Here is a 25,293-nt window from a genome sequence, read left to right on the forward strand (position 1 = left end):
TGGAATTTTGAGGTGCCAAATTTGGTTTAACCAAACTTACCTGCTTGCCAAATAAACCCCACAAATTTGAGTGGAATTTTGAGTGTCAAAATTTGGTTAACTCAAGCATACATGCTTGCCACATAATCCCAAACATTTGAGTGGAATTTTGAGTGTCAAAATTTGGTGATCTCAAATTTGCATGAACATGCAAACATGACTCTATAAATAGAGTGATCATAATACATGAAAGTTCTTCTTGTTGGTGAAAAACCTTGAGAAAAACCTCTCACAAACACTCTCTTCATATATACAAAATCCCTCCCAAGTTTAGTCACTCACCGAATTCCACAATCCCGTTCTAAGGCTGGAGGATAGTGGAGAAGACACTAGTGGTGGTTCGAAACCGGTTCGTGAGGAAAAAAGAATTTGAACTACAAAGGATTAGTATTCAAACTGATTAAGTTTTAATACTTATAAACATGCTAGTTATTTACTATAATTGATGTTCTAAAAGTGCCTAAGATCCAAATTGCTTCCGTGTGTGTTATATTAACACCTTCAGCTATAACGTTGCAACTAAGTTAGAAACTTCAATAGGAGGTCCTTTTTGTTTTCTTCACTTTTTTTTTTTCTTTTTTTGCAACAATATTTCAACAAAGATTCTGAGATGAATCTTTTCGAAGAAGAGAAAAATGATATGAACCCAGGCATTTGAATGCAATGTGAACTTGAAGAAAGTTATGAAGAATGTTGTTCAAAGGACCACAAGATAAAGTCAAGCTCTATTAAAATTGAACTCAAGTTGCAATCAATTTCACATCGATAAAAATCAAGCCTCATTTATTTAACCAGGCTTCAAGATGTTTCAAAATGCGGCTTCATTGATTCCTATATGGTTACAAATTTTTTTATATAGATGATTAACACGATTTATGATGTTTCAGTGATGTATTTTAAGTTTTAAGACTTTTTATTTATTTTTAGGTTATATTTACATAGTGTATGGTCATAAAGTATGAAGGTTACAAACTCTTGAAATGACTTATGGAGAGTCTAAGAGTTTCTTTATAGAGGAGACTTGAAAAATGTAATGAAATGAGCATTTTTACTTTCCTTTAATCAAGGGATAAGTTTCTTTGTAATTATATGTAGTTTAGGTTGTCTGTTTAGAATCATTCAAGCTTGATATGATTGATATTGCTTGTGAAGTGATTCGAATCTCAATCAAGTGTTATTGCCTTGGGACCTTTGATCAACAAGGTAATCCGAATTTTACTTTCCATTGGAGTGATTTCTTATTGTTAAGGATATTTAGTAATAAATTATTGTTTAATATTTGCCTTATTATCGTATCTTTCTATTTATTTTATTTCCATTTATTACTATTTCCATATCCTTGTAATTCATTTGATTATAAATAAGATAACTTTCACACCATTTAGATGTGGTGGATTAATCAAACATTCACACTTATCATTAGAATTAAGTGTTCTTTTAACCAAATGTTAAATTTCTTTGCAATTGTATGTAGTTTAGGATGCATGTTTAGAATCATTCAAGCTTGACATGATCAATCTTGCTTGTGGAGTGATTCGAATCTCAATCAAGTGTTCTTGTCTTGAGATATTTGATCAACAAAGTAATTTGAATTTTACTTTCCCTTTTAAACTAACTCGTCTTAGCTTTTCACCCCAGAACTTTTCCAAATTACAATTGAGTCTTAACATGGCCTATGGCCTTGAGCAGACTACGATACCTTCGAATAAGATGTCTAGAAATAAAATATATAAGAATCAAATAATTATGTTGGTGGTTTGTACAGAAATATCGCCAAAACTTCATATGAATAACTAATATTTTTGTTATCGAAGTTAATTTTTAAAAAATTCACATGATTAATTTATTTTTTTTGTTAAGTCAAATTATTAAAATAAATGTATAAATATAAAGTAAAAAATGTTGAAATAAACTTAAAAGAACAAAATGGAGTTAATTTGTTAGGAAAGTTAATTTGAAAGGCTAGAGCTTTTGTAGGGAATGATGGTAGGGGTTTATGAGCGTTTCTCTGACCACAATATTAGAAAAATTATAAATACCTAATTCTTTTCCTGTAAAGTCAGAGCAAAAACAGAGAGCAAAGAAATATAAAGCAATAGAAAATATTTTTGATAAATCAGTGTTCTTTGTCTCCTTGTCTCCCCTCTCTCGATATCTTCTTCACAAGTACGCGAGTAGTACTTTCACAAAGCATCATCGAAGCATTCTATCGTTAGTGTGTGTGAGATTACTTTACAAATTAGTGAGTTTTATTTTAACAAATTGGTATCAGAGTCGATGGCAAATATGATGGGTCAAATGCCACTACCGCAACTAACGAAGACGAACTACGAAAATTGGAGCATCCAAATGAAAGCTCTTCTCTGTTTTCAAGATGCATGGGAAGTGGTCGAATAAGGTTTCGAAGAACCAAAAGAAACCATGGGTTATAAGGCGGCACAAAACAAGGCGTTAAAAGGATTGCGATCAAAGGATAAGGCAACATTATTCATGCTGTTCCGGGCCATTGACGAGTCGGGCTTTGAGAAGATTGTCAGGGCAACTACTTCAAAAGAAGCGTGAGACACTTTAGAAAAAGTGTTCAAAAGAACCGACCCAGTCAAGCAAGTGTGTCTCCAAACTCTTCATGGCGAGTTGGAGAGCATGAAGATGAAGGAGTCAGAAAATGTATCTGACTACATTACGCGCGTACAGACTATGGTAAACCAACTAAATTGAAATGGAGAAATGTTACCCGAGACGCGGGTTGTGGAGAAGATCTTGAGGTCATTAACCAATATTTTTGAGAATGTTGTATGTGCAATAGAACAGTCAAAGGACCTAGCGACATTCACGGTCGATGAGCTCACCGATTCTCTCAAGACACACGAGCAACGTAAGAAGAAGAAGGAGGAAACACTCGATCAAGCACTTCAAATCAAGGCATTAATAAAAGATGAAAAGGTACTCTACTCTCAAAATATTCAAGGTTGAGGTCATGGAATTTGCAGAAATGGTTGAGCTGGTCAAGGCATCAGTTATGAAGAACATTATAAGGAGAAGAGATAGTCGAGCCAAGAAAATTGGCGTGGAAGAGGACGCAGTCAAGGAAGAGGCGGTCAATCAACTTATTCCAACATTCAGTGCTATAAATGTCCAAAATATGGTCACTATGCAAATAATTGTAACTCCGACAAATGTTACAATTGTGGCAGAGTGGGGCATGTTGCAAAAGATTGTCGAGCCGGAAAAAGGGTGGAAGGAGCAACCAACCTAGCCCTGGAAGACGTAACAAATGAAGGTCTTCTCTTGATGGCTCAAGAAGACAACATCAACGACACTTGTGGTACCTCGACTCAAGGGCAAGCAACTACATGTGCGGTCACGAGTACCTATTCAAAGAGATACAAAAGATTGAAGATGGTCATGTGTCATTTGAAGATGCGTCAAAGGTGGAGGTCAAAGGCCGAGGTACGATACATTTCTTGCAAAAGGATGGTGTAATGGGATCAATCCAAGATGTTTATTACATACCAAACCTCAAGATCAACATATTGAGTATGGGGCAACTCACAGAGAAAGGTTACTCGATATTCTTAAAGAACCGCCTACTACACCTGAAGGATAAGCAAGGGCATTTGGTTGCTCGAGTCGAGATTGGAAGAAATCGGATGTACAAACTGAACTTAAGAAGCATACGAGAAAAGTGTTTGCGAGTCAACGTAGAAGACAAGGCATCACTGTGGCATCTCCGCTTTGGTCACCTACATCATAGCGACCTAAAGGAGTTAGCGAAGAAGAATATGGTGCATGGGCTACCCAACATGGACTTTGAAGGAAAATTTTGTGAAAAATGTGTGCTCAGCAAGCATGCGAGAACCTCAATTCAAAAGAAGGCTAAATTTTGGTGATAGTGAGTCGTGATGTGCGAGTAAATGAAGCAAGCGAATGGGACTTGAACAATTCGACGGAAGTCAATATCGAAGTTGGAAAATCATCAGTCGTTGCATCAACAAATGCACCAACAGACTCAGAAATTTTTGATGATGAAGATGAACCACGACAACCCAAAATGTGAAGTTTGCAAGACTTGTATGATTCAAAAAATGAGGTACACCTTGTATGTCTTCTGGCAGATGCTGAAAATATCAGCTTTGAAGAGGCGGTGCGAGACAAGAAGTGGCAAACTGCCATAGATGAGGAGATTAAAGCGATTCATCGCAACAATATATGGGAGGTGACAAAATTGCCGGAAGGAAGTCAGCCCATAGGTATGAAGTGGGTATTCAAGAAAAAGATGAATGCTCAAGGCAAGATTGAGTGGTAGAAGGTGCGACTTGTTGCGAAGGGATACAAGCAAAAGGCGGGAATCGACTATGACGAAGTGTTTGCTCCCGTCACTAGAATGGAGATAATCCGATTACTTATTTCCCAAGTAGCTCAATTCAAATGGCCGATTTTTCAAATAGATGTCAAGTCGGCATTCTTGAATGGTGTACTTGAAGAAGTCTACCTCAAATAACCACCCGAATACATGAAAATTGGAGAAGAGAAGAAGATACTAAAATTGAAGAAGGCGCTTTACGGGTTGAAGCAAGCACCGCGAGCATGGAATACTCGTATCAATACATACTTCAAAGAGAACTAGTACAAGCAATGTTCCCACGAGCATGCACTTTACACAAAGAAGAGTGGAAGTAATGTGATACTTGTTGCTCTTTATGTCGATGACCTTATCTTTTCAGGCAACAATGATGAAATGATAGAAGAGTTCAAAAGCACAATGACATGAGAATTTGAGATGACAAACTTGGGCTTGTTGAAGTTTTTCCTTGGTTTGGAGGTTAAACAAAGAGAGATGGGTATTTTTTATATCACAGGAGAAATATGCAGATGAGATTTTGAAGTACAAGATGGAAAATTGCAACCCGGTATCAACACCAATGGAACCAGGTGTAAAACTCTCAAAGTACGATGAAGGAGAACGAGTAGATGCAAATTGGAAGGCGTTGAAGCGAGTCCTACGGTACATCCAAGGAACGGTGTCACTTGAGTTATTCTACTTGAAAACAGAAGATTACAAATTAGTTGGTTACTCTGACAGTGATTGGTGCAGAGACATAGATGATCGAAAAAGTACATCGGGCTATGTATTTTTCATGGGCAACACAGCATTTACTTGGCTTTCAAAGAAACAACCGATTGTGACACTCTCACAACATGTGAAGCTAAGTATGTGGCAGCATCTTGGTGTGTGTCACGCGATATGACGTAGAAATTTGTTGAGCAAGATGGAGCTAAAGTAACGGGGTGCAACCGTGATTCAAGTTGACAACAAATCAGCAATTGAGTTGGCAAAGAATCCAGTGAACCATGGAAGAAGCAAACACATTGACGTTCAATTTCACTTTATTCGAGATCATGTGAAGGAAGGAAGTGTGGAATTGCTGCATGTGGCAAGTTAGGATCAAGTGGCGGATATCTTTACAAAACCGCTACCGAAATTACTTTTCGATAAATACAAGAAGATGATTGGCATGAGAGATGGTATGAGCATCTACGTTTATAGGAGAGTTTTTGTTGAAATAAACTTGGTAGAATGGAGTTAATTTGTTAGGAAAGTTAATTTGAAAAAACAAAAAAAGAGCACAGCTATTATAGCATTTCTCTCACCTTATTATTAGTTTTAGAAAAATTATAAATACATAATCATTATACGGTACAGTCAGAGCAAAACACACATAGAGCAAACAAATACGAAGCAATAGAAAAGGTTTTTGATAAAATCAGTGTTCGTTGTCTCCTTATCTCTCTTCTCTCGACATCTCCTTCACAAGTATGCGAGTAGTACTTTCACAAAATGTTACGGAGCGTTCTATCGCTAGTGTGTGAGATTACTTCACAAATTAGTGAGTCTTATTTTAACTCCAAAAAAAACAAAAAATAGCTCGATTTAGAGCATTATCTAAACTAAAGCCACACAAAGAATGAAGCGGTATTATTCAGAAAGAATTAGCAACAAGTATAGCTTGCCTGCACCTTGCTTTGGCCTGAGCAAGGCGCTGAGTCAAGGTCTCATCTTGGACAGCCGCCTTGACCATAGCCAAATCCATCTCCATCAACTTCAACACCCTAAACAGCTCTGTAACCATTCTGTCCTCCACTTTGCCGTCGTCTAGCAAGATCTCCGCCTCCTCTCTCGCCCTCTCCGCTACAATCTCTCCCACTTTGGCAAGCAACTCCGTCGACCCAAACTCCCTCTCCATTAGCTCTTCCAGCTTCTCCAGAAAGTCCATTATCATCCACCCCACCGGCTTCTCCAAATTGATCTCTTTGGTCCTCTTCCACCCAATTTCGAAGTTGGGTGGCTCCGGCTTCACGATTTCCTTTGAGGGTCTTCTTTGGCGGACTATTTCGGATCTCCTCCGCTTCTCGACTGGGAAGCTCTCTGGTTGGTTTAGGGCGCCGAAGTCGGGATCTGGGGATGGGAAATTGGGGTCGGATTCGGAGGATTCTGAGCTGCATTTGAGTGAGAGGCGGCGTTTGGGTGTAATTTGTAATGGGTTTGTGAAAGTGGGCTGAGATTGAGGAAGAAGAAGAAGGGGGTTTGGGGCACACAGGATGTGGAGATGTAAACAAGCCATGGTGTAATGAAGCAGAGCAACAGAGGGAAACAGAGTGGATAAGCTTATTTGTTTGTTGGATACTTTTTTGTACTCCTTCCTTTTACATTAAAATATATTTTCGGATGGATTATATCAACCAATAACTTAAAAGTCTATAGTACATGAAAGAGGTTGGGTGTTTTATCTTAAAAATATTGTTGATAGGATTCACTTTGTACTTGTTGTAAACAACTTGATCTATATCGTCCATATAGAAACAGGTGAGTAAGTGTATCTTATACATTCAATTTGTATTGACTTAAATCAAGGATATTGATTACTTGAAAATCAAAAGCTACCTAAAGTTTATCGTGAGGTAGCATCCATTTTTTAGGTAGCTTCTTGAGGATGAATTTAGAGTTTATCTTGATTTAGGGTAGTTTTCTAATTACGGGAAAATCAAAGGCTAACCATAAGTGTAACACAAAGCTTATAATAGGTACAGTGACTTTCTCCCCTTAATTTCTTCATTAAACTTAAATATGGTGAATTAAAGAAAAGCTAGGGACTGATTTAATAGAGGAAAAACACACGCTAGAGGAAAAATCCAAAAACTTCTTATTTATAGGTAAAGTAAAACTTCTTATTTATAGATAAAGTTTGCACTACTGTTGCAATTGCCATGTTGAATTTTAACTAGAAGTTTTCAGAGTTGTAATAAAAAATATCTTCTTGAATGAGGTGCTACCGACCTTAGTTTTGAATTTCCGCATTTGGACCCACGAGTTTTTTTCTTTAACCTACTAAAATTTTGGATTGGATTTGAAGATAGGATGGATTTGGTGCAACTTTTTTTTAACACACTAAAATTTTGGATTGGATTTGAAGATAGGAAGGATTGGTGCAACTGGCCGAAACGTCAATACATATACAAAGGAATGCAGCAAAAAAACATTGTTCTTATGACTTTTCAAATGCTCGAGTGTCCATTAGAAATAACGAACAAAGTAGGTATTTTACTTTTTTCTTGCTCTATTTGTAAAAAAAAAATAATGGTCATTAGCAATCCCAAAGTAAACTAGATATATTTTATTGTTACCGTTAAAATCTGCAAGTAAAAGCTTGCCATCATACTTTCCTTTAGTGAATTTCATCTACGATTAACAATGGACAAATGTAACTCAAAAACTCTAGGATAGAATCACTTAATGGCCATAAAAGAATCCTTAAAGCATCATTTGATAAGCAACCAACATCCACATTAATATGATAGAACTTATTTTATTCTTTGTTTTCCTAAAATGACTCATACCAATAGAGATAGTGTCTCTTACTTATATATTCACGATCTTCTCTTTAATTAGCCAATTTAGGACTCCAACAGGCTTCAACATTATCATACTTAAATTCTCAATCCCAATAACAAGTTGTAAGACTCTTATGGTGACCCTAACAAAAACTAACATTACTTATTTTGCCACCTTACCTTGTCTAAACTCAAAGTTGTCACCAAAGGTTTGATGCATATCTTTTATAATACCTTTTGGTCGATACGTTCGACCAACCTCTTTAAACTTCAACTTGATAAGATGACCAAACCAAACTTCTAGTCTGTCAGTGGTCATGATTCAACATTTCATGCCTGTATGTAGGAATGTTAGATAGCCCTCTTCCATGTCAAAATAAAATAATAACAAATGTATGGACCTTTGACTTTAATTGGAGCATACATCTGAAAATAAGGTCAAACTCATTCAGATTTATACTGTTTCATAAACCCAATCTAAAAACTCATGCTGATGATGCATGTTTTGGATGATTTTGAACATGTCAAATTATCTCGTTCATGATCAATGAATAGACAAATTTTGCCTAGAATATTTAGTAAGAAAATTTACCAGGACATGAGAATCAAACGTAGGACCAAAGTTTGTACCCAAAACAAACGTTGAAAGAATTAAGTTTACAATTGGTCATTCTACTAATGGACAATACAATGTTACATAACTGAATTCTAATAGGGAAGCCAAAATTATCAAGGCACATATCGACAACTAAGACACCAATCAAATGAAGCAACGAACTTTTTACATGGAGCATCATATATCTTTCATAGCAAAATCATGTACAAAAGTCCTCACTTTTAAGTGAAGAATCCAAGTCTACAAAAATGAAATGTTATCATTTCTTCCGAACTATATTACATGCACTCAACTTGAATTCCTATACATATCTATATATGTGTATATACTGGAGAAAGAATGGTGACTATATGAATGGGAAATTACCTCTTTTTATCTTCAAATACACAATTTTTGAATTGCCCCGTGAGTTGCAGGGGAAACGAGCAGGGAAACTACAGGTTCCACAGACCGTGAGTAAATATTGGTCACTTCACAGTAACCTCCAATTGCATAAAGCCATGGGAAAGCGAGACAACAGCAGATTCAAATCAGATTTGATTCCGCAATCTTGACAGTAAAGTCTGCATGCTATCAAGTTTCTCGTAGAGTTGTTTAATAGTTGCAACATGTAATGCCGAATCTGAACTACTGAGTTCAGTCATGAGAGAAGTGCATTTAGATTGGGAATCAAGAACAGCCTGCTCCAGGGAAGTCACTGTAGATTCTGCGGTTGGTCTTGGGCTTGCCCCAATCAAATATGCCGAAGGAGAGATCCCCAAACTGGCCGCACTACTTCCTCCCCTGCTAAGCTTTTCTGGAACGAAGATCTTGTCAATGCTCCCACTTCCTGAAATTAAGCATCAACCAGTAAATATTTGTTGCTGTTTATGTGACCTAGAATGAGTAGTTCATCATGTGCACAAAACCCGATTGGAGTGTAAATTCCAGTATTGAAATTTGAAACGTGACTAATTGTGTCAACTTAGTGGATACTCTCTTCTCAAGGTAAAAAATAAATGAAACAAAAGGAGGCCCAGGGAATTAGTTAATCGTAAGGTTAATATAATAGTCTTCTATCGCAACAGAAGCAGAGAACTTTTCAAGAACCTAGTAATTTATGGCGTTGAGATACATCACTTAGCAAACTGACATACCAAGGTTGTTCAGCTGATCTAAGGTGGCTTGACCAATAGAACCCTCCAGCTTTAGTAGCTTAAGAATTCCAGCAGCAATTCGACCCATTGAATCAACTTCCGACTTGAATAGTAAGGCAATATGTTGCAGCTCATTCTTTGTAACAACGGCCTCAATCTATCATGGAATAACATGTGTGAAATGGGTTCCTAAGTAAAACAGATGAAGTTGAACACAAAGAAAATTGATTGTCAAATACCGGATGCCTGACAGAGAACTTCAAGTTTTCCATAATCCAGTTGGCCATCTCAACGTCAACAGCATCCTCAGACACCACCATGCGAGCTTCGAGATTTATCCCTCCAAGTGGCTCGACCATTTCATTAACCCCATTGAGGAGAGAAACAGTATGGTGGGTGTTCTTTTGAACCTGGGGCTTCAATGTTTGCAGGCCTTCTACGCTGACCTAAATTTGACTCAAATATTTCAAGCTCATGCATATGGTATGTGACTTAAACAAAAGCGTAGAGAAAGTCCAAAAAAGAATGGTTCAATAAAATCAGAAGCACGGGAAAAAAACTGCAAGTTGCTAATTAGTTAGTATAAATTAATTTATGTAATTTCAATTATTCTGTTTGGTGGGGGGTCGTTTGCTTACTGTCACCAACTCCACGGGATATTGTTGAGCTCCACATGATTTTCCTTTGCCATTAAGTAGATCCTTTGGTCTACTCTGCGCTTTTACTCGGAAGATCTGGAAAGAAGTGTGCCAACACCTCTCTTCTCTGCCAACATTGTTAGAATCATAAAGCCACGATCTTTCTGTCATTTCCTCTGCACCTTCAAGTGCAAATAACCAATTTTTAAGAACTATGGAAACGTCCACATCATCTGCCTTTCTTAATTGCAATAGAGGACCTTCTTTCCCATCTCCTGAAAATCCGCACAGAAAATTGGAACTTGTAGATCGTAAAAATTTTGTTCCAAAATAATTTAAGGGAGACAGATACCAAAGGAAACTTCTGTGACGAGAACAGAAGATAACATGCATCCTTAAAGTCAAAGATTAAAATTGGTGTGCATGAAAAATGTAATTCTAAAACAGCCAACATATTTCAAGTTCCTGTACCTTCGAAACTGTCAGCAAGAAGAGGTGAAGTTTTAAAAAGTTTAGCAAGTGGCCCAGCCCGTAAATTCTCCAGTCCTTTCATCAGACCCTTTCCAGGACCCCCATCAGGACCAAGAATTCCAAATCGATGCAGCAAGGCTTCAGCGTAGTTCATTCCTCCACTTAGGCGCACACCAGCAATACAAGCTGACACATTCAAACTATGACACTCCATGTCCCGCTCATTTAAGGGAATCACATGCACGATGCTAACATCAAGAAACGAATTTGTAAGTCTATCCCTTTTGTTATCTACCCAAAGGATTGCTCTTAGTTGAGATAATCCACTCCCATTCATAAGAGAACCATTTTCAATTGAAGTGGAAACGGTTCCATTGCCATATGCAATATTTCCTTCCGTGTCTACACAATCCACTTCAACATTATCCCATCGTAGTGTGGATGAAATAGCAACAGCACCACCAAGCATTCTGTGAGAAACTTTGATGAACAAATCGTTGCCAATAAATTGAACAAGTGGCAGTTCCTCAACAATTGTGGAAGAAGACTCCAGAAATCTAAGCTGAAGGTTCCTGACCAATAAACTGACAGCAGTATCACTTGGTACCTTAGCCACAAGCTTTCCAACCAGCAAGTTACTCATACCTTCTTTTGGTCGATTTTTCTTTCCAGCAAGGGCTATCTTTTCAGTAACTTTTCCGAAGTATGCATAAAGATCTAGAACGAAAAATAATTGATCAACTGAAGTGTTTGATAGACACTGTTGACAGGAAACCCCAACTCTCACAACACCCCCAGGAGGAGGAACAGCTGTTAATGCTCTTCCATCTGCAGTGGCCATAGCTACTTCAATGGAAACGTCTATCAGCTCCACACATCTCAACAAGGCTAAAATAGCATCAGAGCTCTTAGATCTAGTCACTTTGTTGTATGTTTCTAACGATAAACTAATCTGAGACACGCTGGTGGCCCATTTCTTCTGGCTAGCATCAACTGGTTGACCTTCCCAGAGACAGAAGCAAGCAGGGTCCTTATCCAAATTCAGTAGTCTAAGCTTCAGAGAAGGTGAGTCAGAAAATTGCATGTTCTTAATATGAAGCCGAGCTCCATCAAAAGCAGTTTGAGAGATACCATCCCAGCTGCTATGATAATCAGTAGACTTGGCTATGTCTATTGGAACAGTAACATCTAACTCCTTGAGAGAAAGTATCATAGAACTAATGGAGAAATCCGGTAAAACAGAACCAGGATTCACAACTATTCCATCAGCTAGGAAAGATGATATTCTCAAACAAGATTTTTCCTGAAGATGAATCTGGAAAAGAAGTGCAAAAATAGAAAAGAAGCTTAGAGAAATTATGGTTTCAAATATGTTTAGGTAACTATAATGGTCTTTTTCTAGAATATTTTACATACTGTGAGAGGTTGGCAGTGGATGACTGTCTGGGTAGCAAAAGATGGGGGGACTGGAGAAGGCTTGACCTGCACAGAGTGGAGGCACAATAAAGGAACATTTCCACTTAATCCCCACTGCTTGTCCTTGAAAGGATATATTGGTGGGCAAAAGCTCTTAGCTGTCCAGCAAAAAAGTCGTCATCATCAGCATTAGACAAGATGCATTTCAAATCTCAAATCGTAAATGCACATTATACAGCTACAGAACCAAGAATGATTTCTTGAAATTATACAAAAGGTCAGTCAGAAATTACCAAATTCTGGGACATGCAAAAAGTCATCTGTAACAGCCCGCATGGCTGGTTGAACTAATGTGCATGGAGGGCGCGAAAAAGTATCCCTAGAAAAGTACACATCCAAAAAGAAGAATCAACTGCATACATATACACAAGATCAAATCGAGGTCAAATGGCACATACTAGTAACTCTAAACACCCAACGTTATCATTTAGTCAAATTAATAAATACAACTAGCTACAATTGTGTTCAATATAATGTTGCCAAGAATATAAAAATGTTTGGTTCTTTTCCCTCCTCCGATCTTGGTCTTCCCTTGGGTCATATAATCCGAGAATTCTTCTGTTTTGGGACCCATGGTGAGTATAATGCATAAAGGGCTTGCATCTTGGAAGAGAAGTTTCTTCTCTAAAGGCGGAAGGTACCTTATCCATTCAGTCTTGAGTGGAATTCCCAATTACTTTTTCTTTTTCTTTCCCCCCCCCCCCCTCTTTAGGGCTCCTTCTGTTGTGGGAAAGCCAATGAACTTGAGGATTTAGAAATGGGGAATTTAAAAGCTCGAAACAAAGCCCTCCTGGCAAAATGATTGTGCATTTCCCCCTAGAATCTATTACCCTATGGTATAGGATTATAGCAAGCAGGTACAATTCTCATCCTTCTAAGAGGACGTCAGGCGGGATCAAAGGCTCTTTACAAGAACCTTTAGAAAGAAATATCCAATGAGTTCACTTCTTTCTCACACCTGGTCAATTTTTGTGTGGGTGATGATGGGAAGGAAAATTATTTTTGGGGGGACAAGTTGGATGGGGGATAAGCCCCCTCTGCGATACACATCCTCGTTTATACCATCTGAGTTCTATGAAAAATGATTGGTGGCTTGTTCATTCAGGGAGCTCTCACTCTTTATCACTTGGGTCCGTCGCCATTTGTCTGATAAGGAATCAACGGATTTCATCGATCTCTTATATTTGATTGAGGAGGTTGAGTTTAGACCATGGAGTAGGAACGGTCTTTGGAGCTCTGACCCCACTAGGGGCTTTACTTGTAGCTCTTTCTTTCATTGTTTGTTGAACTCTTCTCCATCTACTGAATTAGTTTTCTCCTTTCTTTCTCTGGAAGGTGAAAATTCCAAAAAAATGTGAAGTTCTTTATCTAGCAAAATATACATGGAAGAGCTAATTATGTTGATAGGCTCTTGAGGAAGTTGCCTTCATTTGGGTAGTTTTGCTAGCATCATTGACAACAACTTTTTGTAATTATATGTTACGTCTTATTTTACTTGAGTGGATTCTCTTCCTTTAGTGGGACCTTTTTGTGTGTTTTTTAATGCAGGTATTCTTTCGTTTATTTCTAAGTAGAAGTTCGATTCTTTATCCAAAAAAATAAAAATAATAAAATTGATTGAAAACTCAACCTACCTCATAAAAAGTCCACCAATCATGACCTTAGTCAAGTTATTGTCATTTTGTCCATCACTAACACTAGCCTGCAATAAAAGAGCAGCCACATTGAGGTATGATAGAGAGAGAGAACTAAAGATGAAGTAATTCATCCTAATGTGCAATTTAGAGGTTCATAAGATCATTGAAAACTGGACTAATTCATGACCCTACAATGGTGTGGTGGTGGTGACGTTCAAAGAAGAAAATCATTAATTAACAACAAGACTTTTAAGGTCTTCTACCAAAGGATAGAATTTTTCCAATGATTTGCAATTGGTTAAAGCCAATAGACCAAACAAAGTAGTAAAATAATACAACAGAATGACATATAACAAACATTACTTTTTTTCTAGAGACGAAAGTTTTATTGACAAATGGGTTGAAAAATGCCTAGTAATAGACTGGACTAAATGTTGTTTTTATTATTTTCTCATTAGATTTTTTTGGTAGACATGTCTCAGTGTCCCCACGGGTCCAAATGTAGACGTGCCCCATGTGTGTCTTCAATGTGTCTAAAATTAAAAATCATAAAAGTAATGTAGGACATTTTTGTCACTCGTCAAACACAACTATGAAACATGTTCAAACATATCTATGTCCCACACGTGACCATGCTTCCTAGCTGCCACCAAGCCAAAAGAGTTAGAAAGACAATTCTTTGATACAATTCAATTAAAAGCAGCAAATGTATGGAACATTACCCGAGAAAAAAACAGTGACTGCATCAAAAATTCAAGCTGGAATTCTGCAAGTAAAGTAATAAGTTATAAGAAATTGAAATGAAAAAAAATATATATATAAATGGCAAGTAAAATGTCATCAGTGCTCCGACTAAACAATTATGAACTTAAAAGGTATAACGTTCTGAAACTAGTCAACAAGTTGAATATCAACATGCCAAATCTAACCAAGCTATGATAAAATTCAATCATTTACCTCAAATAACCAATCATTTTTCCTTTTTCCTCTTTTTCCAGGATGAAAGATGTTTCTGGACTTTTTTCACTACAGGATCCCAAAAGGATATACTAGCCCCTAGCGGTAGGGATATTAAAATATTCTGACATACCGTGTCAACCGACTAAAACCAGCCAAATTGACTTTGGTCAGCCGGTATATGTGTTTCTTCAGTTTGGCCGGAAGCATGCAACAAAAATGACCTCTCAGTCAGTTGACGGGTCCAAAAAGGGCTCAAATTGACCAAATATATTAAAAGAAGTTGTATAAGTATGAGTTGACGCGCACTTCGGCTGCAGCAGCTCCTTGGAAAGACCCGTTTGTAATTATTAAAAAAAAATAGTTAATTTTTCTTTTTTATTTTGCCTTTTCCCGTTTCTCTCATCTCCTCCTCCTCCCTTTCTCCCTTCCCTCCTCTTTCTTCTTTTCTTCTCCTTTTTTTTATTTTCTACTCTTCTTCTTTATTTATATACAAGAGATAAAGGCATACAATAAAGGCCAAAAAAGTCCAATCGTTTAAGAAGGTTGTAATTACAAAAGAATTTACGACGGTTGGAAACCCACCAAAAAAAGCATCGCAAAAATAATCAAAAGGTAAAATTTTATCTTAAAAAGTCCTTTAGTTTCTCTCTCCAGATGTGCCAAAGAAACCCTCTGGCTGCACAACTCCCAATAACCTTGGCTTTTCCTTCAAGATTCCATCCACCTAAAGCTTCAGTCGTCGACTCATCTATTCTAATAGGAAAAAAAAAAAGTTTGGATGCCAATTTCATTCAACACTGACGTCCAACCCTTATAGGACATAGGACAACGCAAGAAAAAAATGATCTAAGTTCTCATCCTCTTTGTAGCAGTAAACAACACAAACCGATGGAGACAAGTTCCACCGAGGGAACTTTTTTTTGCAATTTATCCATTGTATTAAGACTTCAGTAAGCTAAGCACATGCCTCCCAAATCTTCGAGGTTCGACCTCATTTTATCCTTATCACTGTCCAGGATAACCCCATTAAGTTTATCAATTAAGGATATCCAACTGCCCAACTTCCAATCATGTTGTCTCCACCTATCTAAATAAACGTGATATCTGTTGAACAACGGCTCCCAAAAGTTGATAGCTTGAGGATTGCCACCTAATGGGAATTCCAAGTAGGAAATAGGAAGATTTTTTACCATACACCCAATCCTCTTGGCCTAGTCCACCACTGTCTCGCTGCTCACATTGATGCCAACAGTAGCTGTTTCCCCCAAATTTAAACCTGAGCCTTGCAAAAAGATATTCAACCAAGATCACCACGTCTCCAAGTTTGCGTCCCCATCACAAAAAAATTAATGGTACTGTCAATGTATTGCAGGTAAGTAACATGCATGTCTCTGACCACCACAAAATCCTTCAGCATCCTTCTTTCAGAACAGTAGTGAATCAATCTACTAATGGTGTTGGTGAAGAGAAAATGAGAGAGAGGATCTCCCTGTCTCTTTCAAAAAAACTCACTCATTAGCAAAAGTGAGGTGAAGTTCTTCCATTGGAAAATAGCGCACAAAGTCATTGGCACAAGTGAAAAATCTTCAAAAAAAGAATGTCTTACATCACTCTTTCTCCAAACTGGTGTCCATTATGAAAAAAAGAAAACGAATCACAAAGCCACTGTGCACCTACGCTCAGAATTTCTAGACAATGTCTCATTATATTCGGATGGCATTTCACATTTCCAAGGGAGGTAAAGGATCTTTTGGATATGGCCTTAACGTACCACCCTTTCAAGAAGGTAAAAGCCCTACTATAGAAAAACCTCATCCTAGCTTTCTTTTGGTAAGAGATACATAAATAAAATATCTGCTAGCGATGGCTTGGGCTATTACAATTTCCCTTCATGGATTAGGTAGGAGATACATATTGCTGAGAGAGAAAGGGAAGAGGAAAAGATAGAGGGTTTGTCTGATCCAACACAAAGAAAGAGAGGAGGCTATTCAGCTTTTGAAAGTAGGCTTACCTTGACTTTTTTAGTGAACATGCACATCGTCCAAAATCCTCGATCTCGAGATATTAGATCCTCTAAACCTTTTTCTAGAGCTGAAAATGAATTTGACCAAATAGTAAAGTGGGCATTGATTGCAATTGTAGGCATCAAGCATAGAAACCCAAGAGTCGGACTCATTAGCCAATTGTAACTTTTTACTTTTGACCAATCTCTTACTTGGGTGTCTTCCTCTCACAGCTATGCAAGGAGATTCACCATTTTGGATCCCATTAATATAAAAACCATTTTATTCACTCTAAAGCCAGAAGGCTCTTTAAGCCTCTTTCCAAACCTCCCTACATGTTTTATGTCTACCTTCTTGGATATCTGCTAGGAAGGTAACAGCAAGTGTAATGAATCACAACTCAAAGCCATAGAAGGCTCAAAGGGTAATTAAAATTATTCAACTCAGATTGCTATTGGACAATACAACACAATGATATATAAAGACTTGAAGGAATATCAAAATATTATACACACACACACATTTAAAATTCTATGATACAATTAGCCAGCACAAGTTTCATGTTATTTTTATCAATGAAAGTTCATTTGTTTAAAATAAAAGCTTCAATAAGTGTCCTTGCCGCAAAAGTTGAAGTTTCCAAAGGTAAATTGGCCCAATCATACGACTTTTAGACTCTCCAAGGGAAAGACATCAACAAAATAAAGGATGTTGTAGCTTCTTAAGCGACTTACTAGATTGACAAAGGTGAAAATATCAGGATTTTCCGAAGGACAAGTAAATTGGCTACAAGCCTCTCTTCCAAATTTTGCCACCTTGTGCAGTCTCCAACAATGAAATACTTTTCATGGATCAAATATATAGAATGCCAATCTTTCTTTTCAGGATCTCCAATGCAGCATCTTTAGTGACTTCAGTGATGAAAAAGCTCCCTGATGACTTTTGATACTTGACCAGAAACATTGTAAGTGGATTTGACCTCTTATCCCAATTGTATGTATAGACAACAATGATAAAGTCCAAAAAAGGAATCCTAAGTAGCATCCATCCCCCAGCTGGTGTATACTAGGTGCAAAGTAAGCAATAAAAAATATCAAGATCATCTTTCTATCAGCTGTCCACTGGCCTCTCAATTTTGGAAAACTTGGCAGGCTTGATTCAATTGGTTCATTGTTTTTCCTAACACAACAAATGTCTACTTTTTTGTTCTTTACTTTTGGAGCTGTAGCTAAAACTTTGTGGCTTAACCTCACTTCTTTTTTTTTTTTTTTTTTTTTTGGGGGGGGGGGGGGGGGGGGGGGGGGGGGGGGGGGGGGGGTGCTTTTGGTTCAAGAAAAACAACAAACTTTTTTAGTTTCTTTAGGAAAAAGAAAGATCCTTATCTATTTTGTAGAATATTTTTTTAATGAGAAACCATACTTTATGAAAGAATAGGCATACAAATAAAACAACCCTCCAAAAAGAAGCTAAACTAACATAGAAAAGGGATCCAATCAAGCAAAATGAAACTTACGTGGATTTACAAAAATTCTTATACAAGAATGCCAAGAGGGAGAGATGGAGCCTACAAGGGACCAAACCTCCCCACAAGACCTTATAAAAGAAAAAAGACCTTCCAATAAGACCTGTCAACCCCACTAAAAACTCTATTGTTCCTCCCACTCCAAAGGCATCATAAAATAGCGCAATTGCCAGCACGCTACAGAAAACAACCCTTGTTACGAAAGTGTGAGTGAAGCAAAAACTCCTCTAGCATGAACCTACAGTCTTTAGGCTGGACCAAGCTAGGACTGTAGGACCGAATAAATAAATAATTCCAAACTGACCAAGCAAAATCACAAGTCTGCAAATAATGATTGAGGTCCTCAGCTGCTTCCCTATAAAGAACACAACATTTTGGCCCTATCAAGCAAGCGGTCTACTTAATATCCAATCTAAGGTATTAACTCTGCCTTCACGAAGATTCCTATTGTTTTGTGGTTTGTATTTGTCCAAATTGTTCAAACCTTCTGATAATTACAACCTCTTAAACTCCTTGTGCTATTTGGAACTTTTTAAACTTCTTTAGCTTGGATTGAGCTTTTGACCCCTATTCTACATATTCATCCGTTCATCAAACATACTTTCATAACAAGAAAGAGAATAAATCTTGAACATACTAAAGGGCTGAGTTAAGCTTTCAAAACTCATAGATGGGCTTCTAGCTCTAACCTTCAAAACATGGACACTATTGAATTGGTTCAGCTCTAACCCAACGGACTTAGTCCTTTTAATACTTAGGATACAATCCTAACTACACAGGCACATATTATTGAAGATCGTTGTTTTTAAGGAAAAAGGCACGAACCAGGGTCTTTTACACAGAGAAATATATGGTCTGCAGTAATAGAAACTAAAGAACGTCCTGCTGCTTCTGTTGAACGCTGCCAATGAAAACAAGAAAGAGAGAGATGTGTGAGACTTTCCCATATCATATTCAAAAGTACAATTCAAATAGTAGAGTAAATGATAACCTGTTGAGCCTTCATATCTACATCTCCTCTATTTAGACAAACATACAATCCCGTCAAAAAACGAAGGAAGGCACGAAGTCCTGTTGATGCCATAGAAAAATCCCATCAGCATGATAGATCGACATCATACAACACCTTGTTCACATTGCTATCAACTGAGATAACAGCCAAATGATTTAAAAACCTGGTTCACTTAAGGCTGGGCATACAGCTTCTGTAATATGTAAATTCACCTCGAGACCAAGTGGACTGTTTAGTTCGGTCCTTTGCAATGTTATCTACTCATGTTTACAAAACAAAGTGTATCAGGAATGCAAAACCATCCTAATTATAGAAGCTTCTCTCTAAGATTGCACCATAAATACAAGTTCATCAAGAATCAAACTGAAACATCAGATTTGTATTACATTAGCTTCACCAGATATCCCTTCAATAAATCGCTCTCCACCAAAGAAAACACGCTTAGCACCATCATCATCCCTACTAACTGCTCCCTCTTTAGCACGAGCGAAAGTAGCATCATCAAACATATCCGGATGAGGCAGAAGATCAATTGACAAAGATTCCCATTCAAGTTTCTAGTATCAAGAGGAATTCAGCATTAAAAGTCACTGAACATAACATCATTTCATGTTAGATTGAAATTTGAAGCATGCACAGAGGAGCCAGGCCAGTACTTAAAAACACGTTCTGAGTTTATGACTTGAAATGACTAGAAGAATGTAACAATTTATCATATTCTTAAAAAATATTAGAATTCACTCAGCAGTTTAATGCCAATACATAGAAAGTGAGAAATTTAGCCCATCAACAATTTTACTACGAAGGTTTACAAAAATTTGAAGACAAACTAAAAAGAAAGTAGATTCTAGTTTTAATAACGATGATGTTGGGAATGGTGAACGTAGTTTTAATGATACGTAGCCTATACATGATTCTCTTCTATGCATTTCTTCTTTTTCTTTTTTTCTTTTTTTTTTTTTTTTTTTTGGGTAAGAAACCACACGTTCATTAGGATAAATGAAAGAATATATACAAACAAAAGCCTCACCAATACATTTTTTTATCTAAGCTTAGGTCACATCTGATAGTTCCTCAAGCCTTACGCTTTGCCTCCTCCAAAAAAGTTAAGGCCACTTTTACACTTTCATAACATTGTTATAATCTAATAAATGTAATTACAGAAAAAGAGGAAAAGTGTACACCAAAATAAGTTAAAATTGTCATTATTCTAATTTTTCTATGGTAAGCTAAAGACATACTTTGTGAGCTTCAGTGGTTTCCAAAGTTTTCTCCTACTTTTGTACCTTTTCACACATTCAATGAAAATATAGTTTCTTGCTCAGAATAATATAACCTAAAATCCAAATAAACCCAAGCATAGAAGCTAGAATTACCTTGAAAACATATATAAATTTCTTATTTGCAGAGTAATCACGGGCTTCCTTAAGATTGACCACCTATAATGGAAAATTTGTTAGAAAATATATATTGTCACTAAAAATATCACACACCGATGGAAAAAATCCACCTGCCAATTTTCATTCGTGGTATACAGCAAAAGGTTGCGTATAGTGATAGATGCCAAAGGTGAAGCCCTACAAAGAAGGGGGAAGCAAAAAAAGAAATAACATGAGAGCTAAGTACTAACACAATATTTAACAGATTTAAACCTAAAAATCATAACTGAAAGCTTTGTAGGACTATATAACTAGATGTGGGCTTATACTTAGTTGCATGCACAAGCAGTAGGTAGGCACAATATTTTGTGGCTAGTGTATGTCATCATTTTGCCGATTATCTTTCTTATAGGTGAGGCCATGTAAGAGGATTAGATACTGAAAGATGTGTGGATAAATAAGCTGACAGTCTCCCAATCATCCATTCGCTGCCAATAGTCACATGCAGACCATAACCTCGTCTCTTTAAACTGAAGTCTTTACAACTCAAGGATATAGTCGTACAACCTAGTAGAAAAGATACTGTTCTAGTAAGGTCACTGACCTCAGCTCTTTAAACTGCAATCTGGAACTCGGATGTTGATATCCAAAGACCAGATCCTTAAAAATCGGATTACATATTCTGACCCTCGAACCTAAAAAGTCTCTCTTTGTGCCTTTGGTCAAAAAATTTCTCCAGTCCTTCTAGGTTATTTTAGTTATATGTTGGGAGATTTTGAAAGAAAGTATACTAACTTCCTTTTATTTCTCTTTGAGCATGCTAGGACTAAACTTGAGTGTGGGATGGGGTTCAGTTTTCTGTATCCAGTTCTCTTTCTCTCTTCTCTCTCTATCTCTAAGGAATATTTCCATCTTGATTCATTCATACAGATGTTAGCAAGAGTTACACAAAAATTAGGGTTTAAATACTTTTGCTACTTTAATGATCCTTGTAAATAAAAATAAAAATAAAAGAAAGTAAAAAACTCCTCTTTTTACTTGTACATATTTTTCTATAATGATATATTCTTGTATCAGAGAAAATAAAATAAGAATTAAGAAGTTAAAATACAATATTCTCCTCACTGAAATCATAAGTCACGGATTGAACTATAGCTAACAAATTAATTGACTGGGTGCTCATCTTTCACGCTGTATTCGCATATGCTGAATGGAAACCATACATGCAAAAGTTCACATGCATACAGCTATCGTACAAGTAACAAAATAGGGGGTGGGGGAAGGAGTAGAGAGAAACAGGGAATGAAGAATAAAAAAAATCAGGAAATAAGCAAAAGATTCACCAAGTTGATCCTCCTTGATGTCGCGATCCACCACCAGTTTCAAGTAGCAAATTGACAGTGCGAACCTCTACTGTCATTCCATCTGCAATCTATAACATACGAAAAGCTCAACAAACTAAAAATATATATGAATGTGGAATGCAAATGAAATATAAGTGCCAAAGAGGGGGGTGAGGGAGTGAATTATTGGCATCAAAACTAAAAACTTACAACATCTAACATCCTTTCATGTTGCTGCTTCCCCAATAGATATGGAGATACCATATAATTGTAGAAACTAAAATCGGAGGAAGCTAAATGGTAATACAGATGCCCAAAGAAAATTAATATTCTTTTGTGGTCATGGTCAATGCTAGTCTTAACACTTCTGAAGTTTTACGAAGGAAACTCCCTTTCAATTTTCTTATGCCATCGGTTTGTTTTCTTTGCTGATTGGATGGGAACACTCTTAATCACGTCTTTTTTAATGGCATCTATTCTCGAGCTTGTTGGTGAGTTATTTTCTTTATTTAATCTTCAGTGGGTTCTTTCTAACATTTTCAAATGTTCGTCATTTTCTTTTTGGTCCCTCTTTGATTCCAAAGGCAAATGTTTAATGGACAAGCAATTAAAAGCCTTTTATCAGAATTGTGGTTGGAAAGGAATCAAAGGATCTTCTAAGACAAGCATCTCTTTTGGCTTGATCGTTTTCAATCAGTTCATTTGAAAGCCTCGCCTTGAAGTTCTCTATCGAAGTCTTTGGACAAATTTTCTATACAAGATATTTCTCTAAATTGGAATGCTTTGTTTTTGCTTTTCCTTGGTTGCTCTTTCTAGTTTAGGTTATACTTTTATTGCTTTTTGTTTCACTACCTGATGGAGTTTGTATCTTTTGAGTATTAGTCTCTTTTTATTTCTTCAACAAGACGTTTCATTTCTTGCTTCAAAAAGGAAAAACTAAAATCAGAGGAAGAAGAAAAACTTAAGAAATCGGCTGACAGGAAAAAGAAACAGTCCATCACTGATTTATAAACAAAAAACCGAAGGCCCAATACTAATCACTTTTCAAGAGATTGCATGTCATGGGGTGAAATTTTCCAAATCTAGAATGAAATTATGCACATCCCACAAATTTCGTGAAATGCGAATGGATCGGTCAAACCATTCATTGTTAGAGACTGTTAAATAGATTTAAGATAACTTAGCACTTTTGAGTTTCAGAGAACCAGAATGATCTCGCAAAAGTGTTTTACCTTATCAGCAAATCCATAACCACCACCCTTCACGGTGCTGGAAGAAGTCTGACTACTGCAAGTTATAAAAGCAAAGGCTCAGTTCTAACTAATTGTGATCAGAGAAGCATCCTTCCAAGGTTGATACATAAAGGTCGCAAAATGGTAAGAAGCAAGGAGCAGGGGGAGGGGCAGAGAAACGAATTGAGGCATGTGAATTACCAACTATTGCTTCTACCCACATCTGCATCTGGATTCTCCTCTAAAACTAAATCCAATTTATCTATTTGCACAACGACTGGTTCCACTTGCACATTACTCAGCGATGGTAGCTACATGATCACAAGAAGAAAACTCAATTAGGGAAAGAATCAGAGTACACAAAGCATAGAAAATGCTGCAAAAGCCAGCTGAAATTTCATCTTCCTCTCCATATAATTCCAGGAACCAAAAATAACTGATATGCATCATTATACTATAACTTTATACTTTTACAAAGTTGAACAAGAAAAATAAAGGGCGAAGAACCACATTTCCAATTGATCCAGGCAATCACAAATCATCTAGGGGAAGGAAAGCGAAATTCTAAGCAATTCGCTACCAACCATAATCTCCAACTTGCCAACCCTCGCCGTCGTAACATTTAGCGCCGGAGGCAACCCCATACTGGAATGCAAAGCATCGCCATTGATATCTACAAAAATTCATAAAAAAAAAAAAAAAAAAAAGGAAAAAAAGAACGAAACCCGATTACCGCGATTGGTAGAAGTAACCAGTGAAAAGTGAATAAATTAGCATACGAATCAGCGAGCACAGACCCAAATTGGAGAGCTGCACGGACCGGCCCTGCAATTTGAACTGGTCTCGTGAGAAAGATTTTAACCAGTACTTGAGAGTGTACTCGAGGGCTCGGGCCAGAATCGACTCCATGGGGCGGATCACCTAGCAGAACACACTGGCGGTTCCACGGAGAAGAGAAGTTATAGATCTTGCAGAGATAGAGAGGATTTTAGGGGCTGGGATCAAAGATTGGGATTGGAATGGGTAGAGGCGTCAGGCATTGCCCTGCCGATGCTGCCTTTGGAATCGACCACTGCGAGATGAGCATTTGTGTCTGAAGCATTACTTTCGGCCGGAGGGATCCCGAAAACAGAAACGGGTGGGTTGGGCTGGCGGGTGAGTGCTCTGCACGTGCGCCGGAATGTTCAGTCGCACATGCCAAGAATTTCGCACGTGTTAGAAGGAATTACATTTTGTTTCTTTTATTTTTTTCATGCCCTCCATTACGAGTTTAACAAGTATGATACTATTTGATGTATTTTAGNATAAAATTTTATTTTATTTTTATAATTAGATAAATTTTTAAAAAACAATCAAATATTCAACTATCTATTAAATAATTAATTAAATTTTAAAGTCTACCAAATATTATTTAAATTTTAATGAGATGTTAAATAGAAATAAAAATGTAAGAGAATAAATGTATAATTTAATTTAATTTCTTTTTCTTTATATGTGAATTAGTTAATTGTTAAAGGACGGCAAAACGCATTGGATCTTGAAGCCCAGCACGTCCGTGTCAGCCTAAGGGTCTGTCAGTATCGTCCATTTGTTTTTTTCTTTTTTTTCTTTTTTCTTTTTTTCTTTTTTTTTTTCTCTCTCTACTACGACGTGTCGTCTCTTTGTAAATTTGCTAATAGATTTCTTTTTTTCCTCTTTTTTCGAATTTGTTTCATAATAAATGAGTTTAATAATAGTTTTAAATTTTAAATTTTAAAAAAATACTATTACTTTTAACTAGAAATAATTAATATATATTTAAGAAATAATTAAGAGTTAGAGTCTCTTATTGATTTGAATTTCTTTTTAATTATTTAAATCATTTATATGGAGATGTGAATATAAAATATTTATTTCACACGATAATCAATACAATTCAATCGACCTTGGATTTGTAAGT

General features: G+C 36.8%; 2 protein-coding genes across 2 annotated transcripts; both read right to left on the reverse strand.

The window, feature by feature from the left end:
* Nucleotides 1-5,984: 5,984 nt before the first annotated feature.
* On the reverse strand, nucleotides 5,985-6,726 carry LOC111483306. The gene has a single exon (XM_023129495.1). The coding sequence runs from the start codon at nucleotides 6,660-6,662 to the stop codon at nucleotides 6,021-6,023; it is 642 nt and encodes a 213-aa protein (XP_022985263.1). The 5' UTR covers nucleotides 6,663-6,726; the 3' UTR covers nucleotides 5,985-6,020.
* A 1,968-nt stretch (nucleotides 6,727-8,694) lies between these two features.
* LOC111483259 lies at nucleotides 8,695-24,468 on the reverse strand. Its single transcript, XM_023129406.1, has 20 exons — nucleotides 24,152-24,468; nucleotides 23,939-24,027; nucleotides 23,556-23,665; nucleotides 23,355-23,409; nucleotides 22,123-22,211; nucleotides 20,911-20,977; nucleotides 20,777-20,839; nucleotides 19,787-19,957; nucleotides 19,564-19,657; nucleotides 19,380-19,459; nucleotides 19,214-19,289; nucleotides 14,626-14,669; nucleotides 13,901-13,968; nucleotides 12,500-12,585; nucleotides 12,207-12,364; nucleotides 10,791-12,105; nucleotides 10,320-10,594; nucleotides 9,921-10,127; nucleotides 9,682-9,838; nucleotides 8,695-9,374 (listed from the first exon to the last, which is right to left on the reverse strand). Exons 1-20 carry the CDS (start codon nucleotides 24,261-24,263, stop codon nucleotides 9,076-9,078), a joined length of 3,615 nt encoding a protein of 1,204 aa, XP_022985174.1. The 5' UTR covers nucleotides 24,264-24,468; the 3' UTR covers nucleotides 8,695-9,075.
* Nucleotides 24,469-25,293: the final 825 nt, after the last annotated feature.

The sequence above is a fragment of the Cucurbita maxima genome, unplaced genomic scaffold (assembly GCF_002738345.1).
Source record: "Cucurbita maxima cultivar Rimu unplaced genomic scaffold, Cmax_1.0 Cma_Scf00008, whole genome shotgun sequence".
Classification (NCBI taxonomy): Eukaryota; Viridiplantae; Streptophyta; class Magnoliopsida; order Cucurbitales; family Cucurbitaceae; genus Cucurbita; species Cucurbita maxima.